The sequence below is a fragment of the Oncorhynchus keta genome, chromosome 14, assembly GCF_023373465.1.
Source record: "Oncorhynchus keta strain PuntledgeMale-10-30-2019 chromosome 14, Oket_V2, whole genome shotgun sequence".
Lineage (NCBI taxonomy): Eukaryota > Metazoa > Chordata > Actinopteri > Salmoniformes > Salmonidae > Oncorhynchus > Oncorhynchus keta.
Genome location: NC_068434.1, coordinates 8,595,229 through 8,609,935, shown reverse-complemented (window position 1 = coordinate 8,609,935; position 14,707 = coordinate 8,595,229). Strand labels below are relative to the sequence as shown.

General features: G+C 41.4%; 1 protein-coding gene and 2 long non-coding RNA genes across 6 annotated transcripts in view; all 3 read right to left on the bottom strand.

Moving 5' to 3' along the window:
• LOC127907180 (trichohyalin-like) overlaps positions 1-7,587 on the bottom strand; it is a 30,886-nt gene extending 23,299 nt beyond the window's left edge. Inside the window, exons 1-2 of one of the 2 annotated variants that reach the window (XR_008063605.1) lie at positions 5,810-7,587; positions 5,204-5,397 (exon numbers count right to left, since the gene is read on the bottom strand). Coding sequence is in view for 1 of the 2 variants with exons in the window: in XM_052460969.1 (XP_052316929.1) it covers positions 5,810-6,029 (220 nt within the window). In the remaining variant the exon portion in view is untranslated. Of the gene's footprint in view, positions 1-5,203; positions 5,398-5,809 lie in introns of those variants that run through there. The other variant, XM_052460969.1, reaches the window with a different exon arrangement.
• Positions 852-1,621, bottom strand: LOC127907184 (uncharacterized). Of its 3 annotated transcripts, none has more exons than XR_008063609.1 (3): positions 1,541-1,604; positions 1,190-1,462; positions 852-916 (listed from the first exon to the last, which is right to left on the bottom strand). It is a non-coding gene; the product is annotated as an uncharacterized LOC127907184 (long non-coding RNA). The 3 variants fall into 3 exon arrangements; XR_008063610.1 differs by lacking the exon at positions 852-916 and adding an exon at positions 929-1,072 and having other exon boundaries at positions 1,268-1,462; positions 1,502-1,621; XR_008063608.1 differs by lacking the exon at positions 852-916 and adding an exon at positions 929-1,072 and having other exon boundaries at positions 1,268-1,462.
• Positions 7,588-10,361: 2,774 nt separating the features above from the next.
• LOC127907186 (uncharacterized) lies at positions 10,362-11,688 on the bottom strand. Its single transcript, XR_008063612.1, has 4 exons — positions 11,570-11,688; positions 11,016-11,067; positions 10,804-10,925; positions 10,362-10,415 (listed from the first exon to the last, which is right to left on the bottom strand). It is a non-coding gene; the product is annotated as an uncharacterized LOC127907186 (long non-coding RNA).
• Positions 11,689-14,707: the final 3,019 nt, after the last annotated feature.

Here is a 14,707-nt window from a genome sequence, read left to right as displayed (position 1 = left end):
AACGTAATTACCATGGATTGGAGGGAAGAGGTCTGTGAACCAATATCAGTTTGTTGTATTCATAAAAGTGGAAGCTACTGAAGTTTTAGGGAAGCAATTTTCAGGTAAAGTCCATTCAAAATTATTCAAAATATGAAAGAGTTTTTAAAAATAGTAGATAGTTTTTTGTATTCGTTAAAGTAATATGGGGTGGAAGCTATTGACGTTTTAAGAAAGCATCTTTACTGTAAAGTCAATTTAAGTTAGTAGAATATCACCAAAGTCAAGAAATACAAAAGTAATTGCTATTGATTGCAGGGATGAGGTCCCTGAACCAATTACAGTTAGTTTAACTCATAAATGTCACATGGGGTGGAATCTATTGACATTTTAAAGTATTATTCATGCAAATTTAATTAACATCTGTAAAAAAGTATCCGAAGTCAACAAATACAACACAACTTGCTGTTGATTGGAGGCATGACTCCCTGAACCAATCACAGTTGGTTGTATTCATGAAAGTCTCGTGGGGTGGAAGATATTGATGTTTTAAAGTATTTTTATGTAAAGTAATTTGTTTTACTTTTAGTAGATTTTATAGAAGTTTAAAATAATGTAACTAATTGCATTCGAGAAAAGACGTCTCTTATCAGTGTCAAATTAGTTTGAGATCTCTATGTCATGTAGTTGAGAAGGTATTGATATTTTTCATTTACAGGCAATTGTATGCGATGCAGTTTTAAGACGGTTCCTTAACCCTCTGAGCAGAGGATGGCACATTTTTAGCTACATTTCACCTCCAAAAAGGGAATTCAGTTAAGAACAAATTCGTATTTACAACGACGGCCTACGAACAGTAGGTTCATTATTAACTGCCGTGTTCAGGGGAGGAATGACAGATTTTTACCTTGTCAGCTCAGGGATTCTATCTAGCAACCTTTCGGTTACTGCCCCAACACTCTAACCACTAGGATACCTGCTGGTTACTGACCCAACACTCTAACCACTAGGATACCTGCTGGTTACTGACCCAACACTCTAACCACTAGGATACCTGCTGGTTACTGACCCAACACTCTAACCACTAGGATACCTGCTGGTTACTGACCCAACACTCTAACGACTAGGATACCTGCTGGTTACTGACCCAACACTCTAACCACTAGGCTACCTGCTGGTTACTGACCCAACACTCTAACCACTAGGATACCTTCTGGTTACTGACCCAACACTCTAACCACTAGGATACCTGCTGGTTACTGACCCAACACTCTAACCACTAGGATACCTGCTGGTTACTGACCCAACACTCTAACCACTAGGATACCTGCTGGTTACTGACCCAACACTCTAACCACTAGGATACCTGCTGGTTACTGACCCAACACTCTAACCACTAGGATACCTGCTGGTTACTGACCCAACACTCTAACCACTAGGATACCTGCTGGTTACTGACCCAACACTCTAACCACTAGGATACCTGCTGGTTACTGACCCAACACTCTCACCACTAGGATACCTGCTGGTTACTGACCCAACACTCTAACCACTAGGATACCTGCTGGTTACTGACCCAACACTCTAACCACTAGGATACCTGCTGGTTACTGACCCAACACTCTCACCACTAGGATACCTGCTGGTTACTGACCCAACACTCTAACCACTAGGATACCTGCCGCCCCCGGTAGCCTAGTCAACAGTGCATGTTCCGTTGAAGAGGTTTGAAGAAGAGCAAAGTTAAAACTAACTTCACCACTGTAAAACACTGTATGATTAAATCATTCAATTTTGATTGACCAATAAAAAGGGTGAGCTCATCTTTTAATAATAATGTATTCATCATAGAATCATCTTTGATTATAGTATTGTCAGTGGCGAGCCGTCATTTAGGGCAGGTGGGGCGGAGCCCCACCCGTTTTGAGCCCCACGTGTTTAACAACAATATATATATATATGTTGCCTGTTTTGCATGTTATTTTGGCATTAATAAGTGTTGTTTTTTTTAAATGATTGAGTTAATAAAGCCACACCTTCTCTTTTTTGCTTTCTTGAGGAAGGCATCTCATAAATGCAGGTGTTTCAGCCCAGCTTAGTGCTTTCTGTGGTGGTGGGGCAGCCAGTGAGAAATACGGAGCGAAGGGGTTGGTAATGTTCTCTGGTTGCGCCGTGATTGGTTCAACATCATATTTACAAAATCATAGCTACCAAGCTAGCAGTCATCATCATGCATCCAGACAACAATCTCCTGGCAAATCCTTTTCAATCCTTGTCATATGAAGAGAAATTATAGATAAAAAGTATCAGTGGTCATCAACCTTTCCAAATAAACACAAAAAGTTGGAAAATCGCAAATTCAACAATCAGTGGTTTGGAAGGAATCAGTGGCTAACTGCAAGGTTAACAAAGCAATCACTAGCCTGCTGTTCAACATGACTCTTGAGTGGTTGGAAGCTTCTCTATAGATGATGTAATATGCCTGGGAGTGTCATGTTCTGACCTTAGTTCCTTCATTATGTCTTTGTGTTAGTTTGGTCAGGGCGTGAGTTGGGGTGGGTAGTCTATATTATTTTTTCTATTAAGTATTTATGTGTTAGTCCTGGTATGGTTCTCAATCAGAGACAGATGTCGTTCGTTGTCTCTGATTGAGAATCAACTGGTAGTCTGTTATTCCCATTTTAGTGGTGGGTGGTTGTTTTCTGTCTCTGTGTCACCAGACAGATCTGTTTAGTTTTCCTTCGTTGTCCTTGTTATTTTGTTTTTTGTGTTCAATGTTAATAAATTATCAACGTGGACACGTATCACGCTGCATATTGGTCCGATCCTTCATACTCCTCGTCAGAGGAAGACGAATATCGTTACAGGGAGATATGTATACTATATCTAAGAAAGTAATACTAAGTGTATGTTGTGTAGTAAGCTGTTAGTAGCCCATGTGCCTCACCCTAATAATGTTGTCACTTTCCACTCTCATAACTTAGCCTACTGCTCTGACTTGATGGTGCACATGTAGACTATAGCCTGTTTTAGAGAAATGTAATCATTGAATATTGTACGAGCTTTCATTGTCTTCTTATATGCAGTTATGACTTGGTGTACAGGGAGAATACTGTAAGAATGGCCCATGTTCAAAATTCTGTCGCTGTACATTTCAAAAGTGCTGAACAAATGGTGATATTGACGACGTCCATCCTAGGTCTCTCATTGTCTTAATCTAAATGACAGATATCCTGTTGTCCACTCGTTGTCCCCTTGTGCCATAGTTTGTAAATAAGCAAGTCAGCCATATCAGCTATGTTTTTTAAAGGATTCTCTCCATGGTGCTGAAAAGAAACCTCTGCTGTTGGGACAGCTTTATGTCGACCCTAACAGTTTGTGGGCATCGTTTGTTAAAGTTACAGTGCAATTAATGTATTGTTTAGTGTTGTGCTGTGTAGTGGCTTTGCTGGCATTCATCTAAAACATTTTGGGGGAGTTTTCCCCCACCAAGATGTACATGCTGCAATCACCACTGGGTGGGTGAATTATAACACATCAACCCTGTTACCTATAGATAGACAGTCTAGAAATGTTTAAACTATTTACATGTGTTTGGTAAGCTTGCATTCCATTCCCCCTGTCACATGGGGATCTATGGTTGATTCTAGATGAAATAGTCAACTCTGTTACAGTCAACCCTGTCACTTTATTTGGCACTTAATAGGCACTTGCTATAGTATGTATTTGTTACTCTTGAGATGGGAAACATGTTTTATATTAAGTTGAACATGTGCTCTTTATGACAGAATGTTAGAATTAGGTGAAATATAAAGTTACACTCCCCAAAAGGTACTCAACTAGTGGAATGACCCAAGTACTGAACTGGAGGTGGGAGAGCTAACGATGCGTCTACTGTTGCTCTCTCCTCAGACTCTTAGAGAAGCTATTTCAATCTGATATTTCTCCTATGGTCTAAAATAGATGTGTATAGAGGACTCCTCTCTAATATAACATGTCACACATTGTATCAAACTGATGGAATGTCAGGTGTCTCATAGAAAGTCTAACATCTACCATGACTACTGGATGTTTCAATTCTAATAAATAACAAAACAATCCACACCGTAACAACAATATTGCTTTTTTTAATAAATGCTTTTATTAAAGAATAAAACTTTGCTAACAAAAATGACATCATCAAACATCACTGGCCTGACTTGAGCAGCTCTGCCCGGGGATGGAGCCAGCAACTTAGCTGCTACCGGTCCGGTCCAGGCTACCTGCAGACCTCCTCCCAGACCTCCTTTTCAGCACCTCCCCTTAACAGGAGAGGTGGTGGAAATGATCAGAGTTGCATTCAACTTGAATAAAGATGAGAAACTCTGGTCTGTGGAGCCACTGGTCTGAGGGGAGGACTTCTGTTTAAACCATTTCCATTTTTGGGATATTTTCTAGGACTGTAGAGGTGGTGATCAGAGATGAATTTAACTAGGATACAGATGAGAGTCTCTGTTCTTGGGAGGAGGGTCAGTGACCTTCGATGGTTTGTTGCCTGATAAAGAGGATACTTGCTGGCTTGAGGAGACTATAATGTTTTGAGGAGGAAATGTGGCTTGATGACTGAAAGAGGAGGAGGAATTATTGGGCGACACTTTTAATTACCAACGTAACCTCAGTGGAACTGTGGCTTCATCGAGTTCCAGCTCTAGGCAGACAGCACATCAGGAAGGCTGTAAGACATCACAGAGACAGGTAAGTATCTATATATTTACATGTGTGTTGCATGTACACTAAACCCTCACATTTGGATAATGTCACTTTTTAAAGTGATGACATGTATATTAACAGTGTAAAACATGAATAGATGTTTAAACATTCTTTACCTCATCCTAATTTTCTTCCAGATGCTTGGCTTTTTCTTTGTCTTTGTGTTGGAGATTGGCTCTGATGTGTCAGCCTCTTCTGGAGCTTCTAGCTGCTGGCTGTCTGGCCCCCCCTGATGGTTCTCTGGCCCCTCCTGCTGGTTCTCTGAACTCCCCTCCTGGTTCTCTGCCCATGCCTGTTGCCTCCTTGGCCCCTCCTGCTGGCCATCTCCAGATGCAACAGGCTCTTGGCTTACTTGTTGGCCTGTGGCCCATCCGGGCAACTCCTGACCGTGGTTGTAATCGTGGCTGTGTTGGGTGGTTAGACACCGGGTGTTGATTTGAGCATCAGCCTCCAGATTCATCTGATCCAGGTACTTTTCCTTCATCCTCTCCCTCTCCTCCTTCAGTTGTTGATGAGTGTGTTTTTTAAGCAGGGACCTCTCTCTCCACTGCTTATTGAAATCCTCCATCTTCTTCCTTCTCTCCTCAGCCTTCAGCAGCTCCTTCCTCTTCTCCCTCTCTCTCTCTGCCCGGGTCATGGTGGATGTTAACCTTGTGTGTCCAGGGATGGCTGGGAGGGGAGAAGAAGTAGAGTTTACATTCAACTTAGTGGATCTGGTATCAACTTAAATGTAATGGACACAGGGAATGAAGAATAGAAAACACAATTGGATCTCAATGATTCTTTACTCTTTTCAGTTAAGCAAGGCATGGAATGTGTCAATAAAGTGCAATAATTCCCATCCCAAATTGACCTGGTCCTAAATTGAACGTGTGTCCAGAATGGCACCTATTCTTTGTATAGTGCCAGGGCATATGTGATCGCTTAGGGCCCCATGGCCACTAGTAGCCCCCGGATCCCCCAAAACACGTTTTTTGTGTGTTTTTATGAACTGATGCAACATGATGACTGGTTTGGAACGTATGTGTGTAGAGGAGACTACAGAGGTTGATGTCATAAGTAGAGGGAAAACAGGTCTTACCTATGTGGACGATCTTATGGCCCTCCTCAGCCTCTCTCTGATACGTTCTCTCTATCTTTCTGAGGTTCCTCTTCTCCCATGTTTTATTCACCCAGCCCACAGCTCTCCTTCTGATACTTTTATCAGGTGGGAGAATGTCCTCCTTGTCATCTTCCTTCTCCTCCTCCTCTAAGTCACCCCTCTTGTACTCAAGGATCTCCCTTCTTTCCTCTTCCACCATCTCCTCCTTTTTTTTGCCTGTATTATTTTTTGTCTCTCTCTAATTAAAGATAAATGGCATTTAATGGCTTTCTTTCTCTGCTCCTCTCTCTCATCCTCTCTCTGCCTCTCCTCCTCTCTTAGTCTCAACATTTCTTTCTGTCTAGCGATTTCAATCTCTCGTTTTCTATCCTGCTCCTCTTGTTGTCTTGCCCTCTCCTGTTTTCTTTCCATCTCCAGCCGTCTTTCCTCCTTCTCCCTCCTGATTTGTTGTCCTCTTTCTATGTGTTCTCGTTCCCCCTTCAACACTTCTAACCTCCTCTCTTTACGCCTATTGAAAACTTCCCGTGCTTTTGCTTTAACATTAACTACTACATGTTTCTTCATGCTTACTTCCTTTCCTCTCTCTTCTCTTTCCCCGTACTCTTCCTCTGCTTCCTTAATCACTTCCTGCTTTTCTTCAATCTCTCTCTCCTGTTCTATCTCCAGTTCATTCTGTCCCTCAATTTCCCCTAAAATATTTTTCTGCCCCTCCTTTCTTCTTCCTGCTTCCTCCCTTTGTCTCATAATCATCTTGTCTTTCTCCATCTCTTTCTGTTGCTGATCTCTTAATTCCATCTCTCTCTGATTGTCATTGTCTTTCTCCCTTTCTTTCTCCTTCTCCTTTTGTTTCTGTCTCTCCTCTTGTTGTTGTCGTCTGTGTATCTCTTCTATCTCTCTCTGTCTCTTGTTCTCCCTCTCTCTTCCCTCCTTCTCCATGTCAATTTGCTTCTGTTTCCATATATTTTCTTCTTCTTGATCTCTCTCAAACATGATCTTTCTCTCCTCTTGTTGTTGTCGTCTTTCTTTCTCTCCCATCTCTCTCTGTCTCTCTTTCTCTTCGATCGCTCTCTGTCTCTCTTCTTCTCGTTCTTCATCTTCCATCTCTATTTGCTTCTGTTTAAATAGTTGTTCTTCATTCTCTCTTTCAATCTCTTTCTGTCTCTCTTCTTCTCCTCTGATATGTTTTTGTCTCTTTTCCATTATCTTTCTTTTGATCTCTCTCTGTCTCTCTTTCTCCTTCTCTTGTACTTCCTCTTTCATCTCTTTTTGCATCTGTTTACATATTTCTTCATCATTCTCTCTTTTGATCTCTCTCTGTCTCTCTTCTTCTCGTTCTTCCTCTTCCATCTCTTTTTGCTTCTGTTCAAATAGTTCTTCTTCATTCTCTCTTTCAATATCTTTCTGTCTCTCTCTTTCTTCCTCTTCCATCTCTATTTGCTTCTGTTTACATCTTTCTTCTTCGTGCTCTCTTTCAATCTCTTTCTGTCTCTCTTCTTCTCTTTCGATATGTTTTTGTCTCTTTTCCATTATTTTTCTTTTGATCTCTCTCTGTCTCTCTTTCTCCCTCTCTCTTTCTTCCTCTTCCATCACTATTTGCTTCTGTTTACATCTTTCTTCTTCAATCTCTCTTTCAATCTCTCTCTGTCTCTCTTCTTCTCTTTCGATATGTTTTTGTCTCTTTTCCATTATCTTTCTTTTGATCTCTCTCTGTCTCTCTTTCTCCCTCTCTCTTTCTTCCTCTTCCATCTCTATTTGCTTCTGTTTACATCTTTCTTCTTCGTGCTCTCTTTCAATCTCTCTCTGTCTCTCTTCTTCTCTTTCCATAATTTTCTGTCTCTTCTCCATTCTCTTTCTTTTCTGTCTCTCATTCTTTCTTTTGATCTCTTTCTGTCTCTCTTTCTCCCTCTCTCGTTTGTCCTCTTCCATCTCTTTTTGCTTCTGTTCAAATAGTTCTTCTTCATTCTCTCTTTCAATCTCTTTCTGTCTCTCTTTCTCCCTCTCTCGTTCTTCCTCTTCCATCTCTATTTGCTTCTGTTTACATCTTTCTTCTTCGTGCTCTCTTTCAATCTCTCTCTGTCTCTCTTCTTCTCTTTCTTTCTCTTCCATCTCTATTTTCTTCTGTTTACATCTTTCTTCTTCATGCTCTCTTTCAATCTCTCTCTGTCTCTCTTTCTCCCTCTCTCGTTCTTCCTCTTCCATCTCTATTTGCTTCTGTCCACATCTTTCTTCTTCAATCTCTCTCTGTCTCTCTTCTTCTCTTTCCATAATTTTCTGTCTCTTCTCCATTCTCTGTCTTCTGATCTGTCTCTGTCTCTCTTTCTCCCTCTCTCTTTCTTCCTCTTCCATCTCTATGTGCTTCTGTTTGCGTCTCTCCTCTTCTTCTCTCTCCATCTCCTTCTTCTTCTCATCTTCTTCTTGTCTCTGTTTTGGTATTTTCTCCATTCTCTTTCTTTCTACCTCTTTCTGTTTGTTGTGCTCACCCTCCATCTTCTCCTCCATGTCCATTTGGTTCTGTGTCCATTTATATTTGTCTGTTTCCATATTTTCTAATTCTATCCGCTGTTCCTTGATTTTCTTGAAGACTTCCTCCAATTCAGACGTCTTTTTGTCATTGAGGAGGGCCGTCTCCATCTCTCTCTCCACTCTATTTTTCATCTCCTCTTCACTTCGTCTCCAATCATTTTCTCTCTCTCTGTCTCTATCAAATGTTCTCTCTGGTTCAGTCTCGTCTTTCAATCTAATCTCTTCTTTCATTCTCACAAACTCTCTGTCTAACACTAGTACATTTTGGTTAACCTGTTTCACTCTCTCATTCTGTCTTCTAAACGCTTCTTTCGCTCTTTCAAATTTGATTTTGTATTGAATCTCTTTTGTTGTCATATCTTCTTTCAGTCTCTCAACCTCTCTCTCTAACTCTTTTACCTTTTCGTTAACCAGTTTGACTTTCTCATTCTCTGCAATACGCACGTCTCTTTCTCTTTCAAATATGATTTCCTTCTCAATCTCTTTCAATCTCTCAATCTCTCGTTCTAACATTTTTATCGTTTCTTCTGCCTGTTCCATTTTCTTCTTCATTTCTTGTCTTTCCAATTCTGCTTTTCTCTCCCTTTCCATCTCCCTTTCTCTCTTTTTCCCTCTCTCTTTCCCTCTCTCTTCCTGTCTCAATAGGTTTGTTGTTCCAGGCCAGTCTTGGTCGCTGATCCTCCATGACTTTCTGCCATAGCCTCAATCTCTCAATCTCTTGCTTCATTTTAAAAGGTTAAATTAGTGATAATCTATTACCAAGACATACTTTCAAAGGATTTGCAGAGAATGATACACAGAAATACAACCTAGAGCTAGGTAATTGAATCAAACACTGGACAACATCAATAGCAGGGTCATTTTGATCAATTCATCTGGACAGTTCATTGTCAATTAATGTATTATCATGGTTTGAAAAAATTACGAGACATTTGATGGTATCAATTATGTCCAAAATGTGTACAAATACAAACACACAACCTTCTTGCCCATTCAGTTAGGGGTTTGAGAAATTCCTGTTACAATTTGTGTGATGTTACAACAATGTTGCCTCTGATGTTTATACAAATGAGGCTTCACTAATGCAGTTATTTACAACCTGCACAGATACAGTTATTAACAACAAAAACAGTAATGACGTTAATAAGGAAGAGGATATTCAACCGGCAGAAGAAAGGCATAGGGGTTGAGATAAATTAAGGTTAGGTTCAGGACCTAGGGTTGGGTTCAGGTAAAGGTCAGGTATAGTTTCAGTGAGGTTAAGGTAAGGGTTAAGGAAAGGAATAAAAGTTAACATTGGGTTAGCGTACCGCTGTCTGCCACTATTCATTTTCAGCTGGTAAATATACACTGCCTTCTAATAATAACAATGACATGTCTTACGTGGGCCAGTTTTAGGTCCACCATCAGAAGATCCAGCAGTTGTTTGAGTCTGTGGATCTCCTGCATTTTCCTCTGGTGCTCCATTGCTTCTGTGGCTCTCTCTGCCTCCCTCTGTCTCTCTGCTTCCCTCTGTCTCTCTGCCTCCCTCTGTCTCTCTGCTTCCCTCTGTCTCTCTGCTTCCCTCTCTCGCTCTGCTTCTCTGTGTCTCTCTGCTTCTCTGTGTCTCTCTGCTTCTCTCTGTCTCTCTGCCTTTCTCTCTCTCTCTGCATCTCTCTCTCTCTCTGCATCTCTCTCTCTCTCTGCCTCTCTCTGGCTCTCTGCCTCCCTCTGGCTCTCTGCCTCCCTCTGGCTCTCTGCCTCCCTCAGTCTCAGGATCTCAGCCTTCCACTCTTTCAATATACCCCTTTCTACTCTTCTTCTCCTCCTTTCATCTTTTAAAAGGGCTCGGAGATTGTCTGACTCAGACTGTAATTGTTCAATGATCTTGTCCATCTCCGATCCACCATTCCTCTTCTTCTTTTCCTCCTCCCAGAGGCACACTTGAAGTCTGTCCATCTCCTTCTTCTGATTTCGGATCGTTCGATCCTTCCCCATCAACTCAAGCATGTGGGCTTCCTTCTCTGTACAGGTCTTCTTCTCTTCTCTCGGGAAGTGAACCTCCATCTCTGCCTGCTTGTAGCTGGGAGCAAAGGAATGTCAACACATTATTTAGGAAGTGAACTCAGACAATTTACTACAATATTAAAATAATAATTCAACTTCTGCTCAATGTAACTGTCTTTAATAACACATCACACAACTGTGACTTACAGTACATGAATGTGATGAGTTGACTGTCCATGATGGCCAGAGGTGGGTAATGTGTCACTCTGGTCCAGGGCGTTACGTACAGCTTGCAGACACTGAGCCTTCCTTCAGCAAGCCGCACATAATGCCCTGGACCAGAGCTAGGTTATGTGATGAATGACTTACAGACTGTTCCATATGATAGGAGGGGGTAAGAAGACAGTCCCAGTAGGAGACATAATGCCCTGGACCAGAGCTAGGTTATGTGATGAATGACTTACAGACTGTTCCATATGATAGGAGGGGGTAAGAAGACAGTCCCAGTAGGAGACGGAGATCGTCCAGAAGAAGAAGAGGTGTCCATCTCCTCAGTGACTGCAGGAAAGGTCTACTAGTTTTATTTCTGGAAAATAAAGAGATGCCTTCATTCAGCAACAATGTGTTTCTATGTTTCTGTCACTAGATGGTGCCATTGTACACAACATTTACTCACCAGGTCAGTGAATTCAGAAACAGTCTTCAGAGTTGAGTCCTCAAGCTCTAGCCTACAACCCATCATGCATCAGCACAACTAATATAATAATACCTCATCACAACTTCATAATCACATCCTGGATATTGTTCACAAAGTGTTTCAGGTTAGGAGTGCTGATCTAGGATCAGGTCGCCTCCTGTCCATCAAAACGTATTCAGTTTGATTTAAAAGACAAAACTGATAATTGATCAGCACTCCTTCTATGAGACTTTGTGAATATGAGCCTTTGTGAAAGAACCTTTCTGGCATGTGCTGGCTAAACAGTACACAGACATTTCAGATAGTCTGACAGACAGTAGATACAGATGGATTGATTGATAGCAACAGAAATAACAAAGCAATTATAAATAATTGTATTTTATTAGGCTAGCTATATAATGTCAGAAAGAAAACATATTTAAAATACATTAACGTTCACCTTCACGTGTGTTATCTTACCATGACAGAATTATAGGCTAAGTAGGCTAGCGGACGATTAATGTATTGTAAACTTTCGTAAACATTTGACTCACCTCAAATCACACGTGTCAACGCGCAGTTTTAGTGTTGAACTGAAGAATATCTTCCGCATGAACTTTCTCTGGTCTGGAGCTGTATTGTTGCGTCATTTGGAACGCTTGAGCGTCATAATCCGTTCACCGCGCCTGCTTGATTGACAGCTTGGGGTTCTCCTGCGCATCAGTGTCCAAAAGTCGATGATGTTTAGCTACTCATAATTGATAAAGTAATTTATAAATATTTTCACTTGACTTTTATTTCGTGTATTTTTGCCTAGGGTTATTTGGATTTCTATGTTGTGTGATTTGTCTTTGTATGGGCCTAAAGTTCAATGAAATACAAAACAGCAACCATAGCCTACAAACATTTCCCACACAAATACAAATGTGGGTGTTTAGTGAGAACACAAAATAATAACATTACAGCCATAACTGTACAAACAAACATACAATCACAACTCTCTCCCCACTATTTATTATTTCTGCAGTGAGGATTCACCCCCTTTAGACAATGATGTTGTAATTTATCTACAGAAAAACGTTGTTCTGAGCTCAACAAGCAGTTGTAGCAGTTTGCAAATCATAGAGCCAGATGAATGGCTCTTTCACCGATGCAATTCGGTTCCCGACGTTCAACAAAAATATCCGTTCAAAAACAGCCGTTCGTTCGTGAACGACACATCATTACACTGTAGTTCTCCACCATTTCGTATCGTGAGCTGGAGGAGCGTTCGTCCAACTTCTCATCCAAGTAAATGGCAGCGGCGCATCATCCATCCGCTGAAATCCCAAGGGACTGGGAGGATAGATCACGATGCAACAAGCGTTTGGGGAGGACATTCATTGAAACGCAATGACTGTTTTTTAAATTCTTGAGGGACTCTTGCTCCAGAGGAAATCTCAGCAGTGATGTCTCTGCTGTGCGTCAGAGGTGGGATCTTTTCCTTCTTCACTCTGCTTATTATACTGTACATATCGGTCACATTAATGACATTGCACTCAGGAAAGTTGTCTGTGGGGAGGCTATAGCCCAGAGTTGAGTTGTCACGTTCCAGTCCAAACATGACCTGGGATGTGAGAAGGGAGCTCTTCTATAACACATGTAGATGACATGTTGTCTTTATATGTAGATTATATTTTGGTCTTATATTTCATATTTATTGATGATTAGGCCTATGACTTTTGATTACACTTTGGCTACCTTGCATATTGTCCTTTCTTGCTATATCTTAAACGTTATGCCCTTGTGCAGATCTTCTCTCTAAACAATATTCATGATCGTTTGAATGAGTTGAGTAAACTACACTGTTGTTAGCTTCTCAGTCTGTACTGTACTGTCCCTGGAAGACTCTCCACATAGTTCACCTAGATCCAGTCCACTTTGTTCCACTGGTCAACTAATCATCCAAACCTCTGATTAGTGAATCAGGTGTGCTGGTGGTGGAATACATGATATGAACTGGTTAGGGGGAGGACAGGTTTGAGAAGGGAAAGACTAAATGGACTTTTCTGACCAACATCCCATTGACAGCCTGTCAAGCCAACACCTGAAACCTAAAACTGACCCTAACCTTAACCCTAAGATTATCCAAACCCTTAAGACTTAAAGGTAGTCTCATCATGGGTGTGATTCAGACTGTAGTTTCTCCCTGTGTGTCCAGTAAACCTCCTTTCATCATGGGTGTGATTCAGACTGTAGTTTCTCCCTGTGTGTCCAGTAAACCTCCTCTCATCATGGGTGTGATTCAGACTGTAGTTTCTCCCTGTGTGTCCAGTAAACCTCCTCTCATCATGGGTGTGATTCAGACTGTAGTTTCTCTCTGTGTGTCCAGTAAACCTCCTCTCATCATGGGTGTGATTCAGACTGTAGTTTCTCCCTGTATGTCCAGTAAACCTCCTCTCATCATGGGTGTGATTCAGACTGTAGTTTCACCCCGTGTGTCCTGTAGACCTCTCATCATGGGTGTGATTCAGACTGTAGTTTCTCCCTGTGTGTCCAGTAAACCTCCTCTCATCATGGGTGTGATTCAGACTGTAGTTTCTCCCTGTGTGTCCAGTAAACCTCCTCTCATCATGGGTGTGATTCAGACTGTAGTTTCTCCCTGTGTGTCCAGTAAACCTCCTCTCATCATGGGTGTGATTCAGACTGTAGTTTCTCTCTGTGTGTCCAGTAAACCTCCTCTCATCATGGGTGTGATTCAGACTGTAGTTTCTCCCTGTATGTCCAGTAAACCTCCTCTCATCATGGGTGTGATTCAGACTGTAGTTTCTCCCTGTGTGTCCAGTAAACCTCCTCTCATCATGGGTGTGATTCAGACTGTAGTTTCACCCTGTGTGTCCAGTAGACCTCCTCTCATCATGGGTGAGATTCAGACTGTAGTTTCTCTCTGTGTGTCCAGTAAACCTCCTCTCATCATGGGTGTGATTCAGACTGTAGTTTCTCCCTGTATGTCCAGTAAACCTCCTCTCATCATGGGTGTGATTCAGACTGTAGTTTCTCCCTGTGTGTCCAGTAGACCTCCTCTCATCATGGGTGAGATTCAGACTGTAGTTTCTCTCTGTGTGTCCAGTAAACCTCCTCTCATCATGGGTGTGATTCAGACTGTAGTTTCTCCCTGTGTGTCCAGTAAACCTCCTCTCATCATGGGTGTGATTCAGACTGTAGTTTCTCCCTGTATGTCCAGTAAACCTCCTCTCATCGTGGGTGGGATTCAGCCTGAAGCTGGAGAGGCCAGTAGCAACCAGCCCGACCACTTTATTACTAGTTGGGGATGGATAGTATCTCTAGAGGTACAGTAGAGCATTTCCATGTGAAAGGATTGTCTGTTAGGTATTTGTGAAATTGTTAGATATTACTTGTCAGATAATACTTCACTGTCGGAACTAGAAGTGCAAGCATTTCGCTAGACTCGCAATAACATCTACTAACCATGTGTTGTGACCAATACATTTTGATTTTGATTTAAGCAACAATTATAATGTTCATAGGAGCATGTGTAATTGGGTGTCAAATGAAATCTAAGAGTGTATATTTTTGGTAAATGTAATTCTAGATACATTTTTCAACCAGTGAAGGCTTTGATTTCTGGGTAAACAGATGGAAAAGGGATCTTAGAAAAGATTAGCAGAAAAAGTCTTAAGAGGTCCAATATC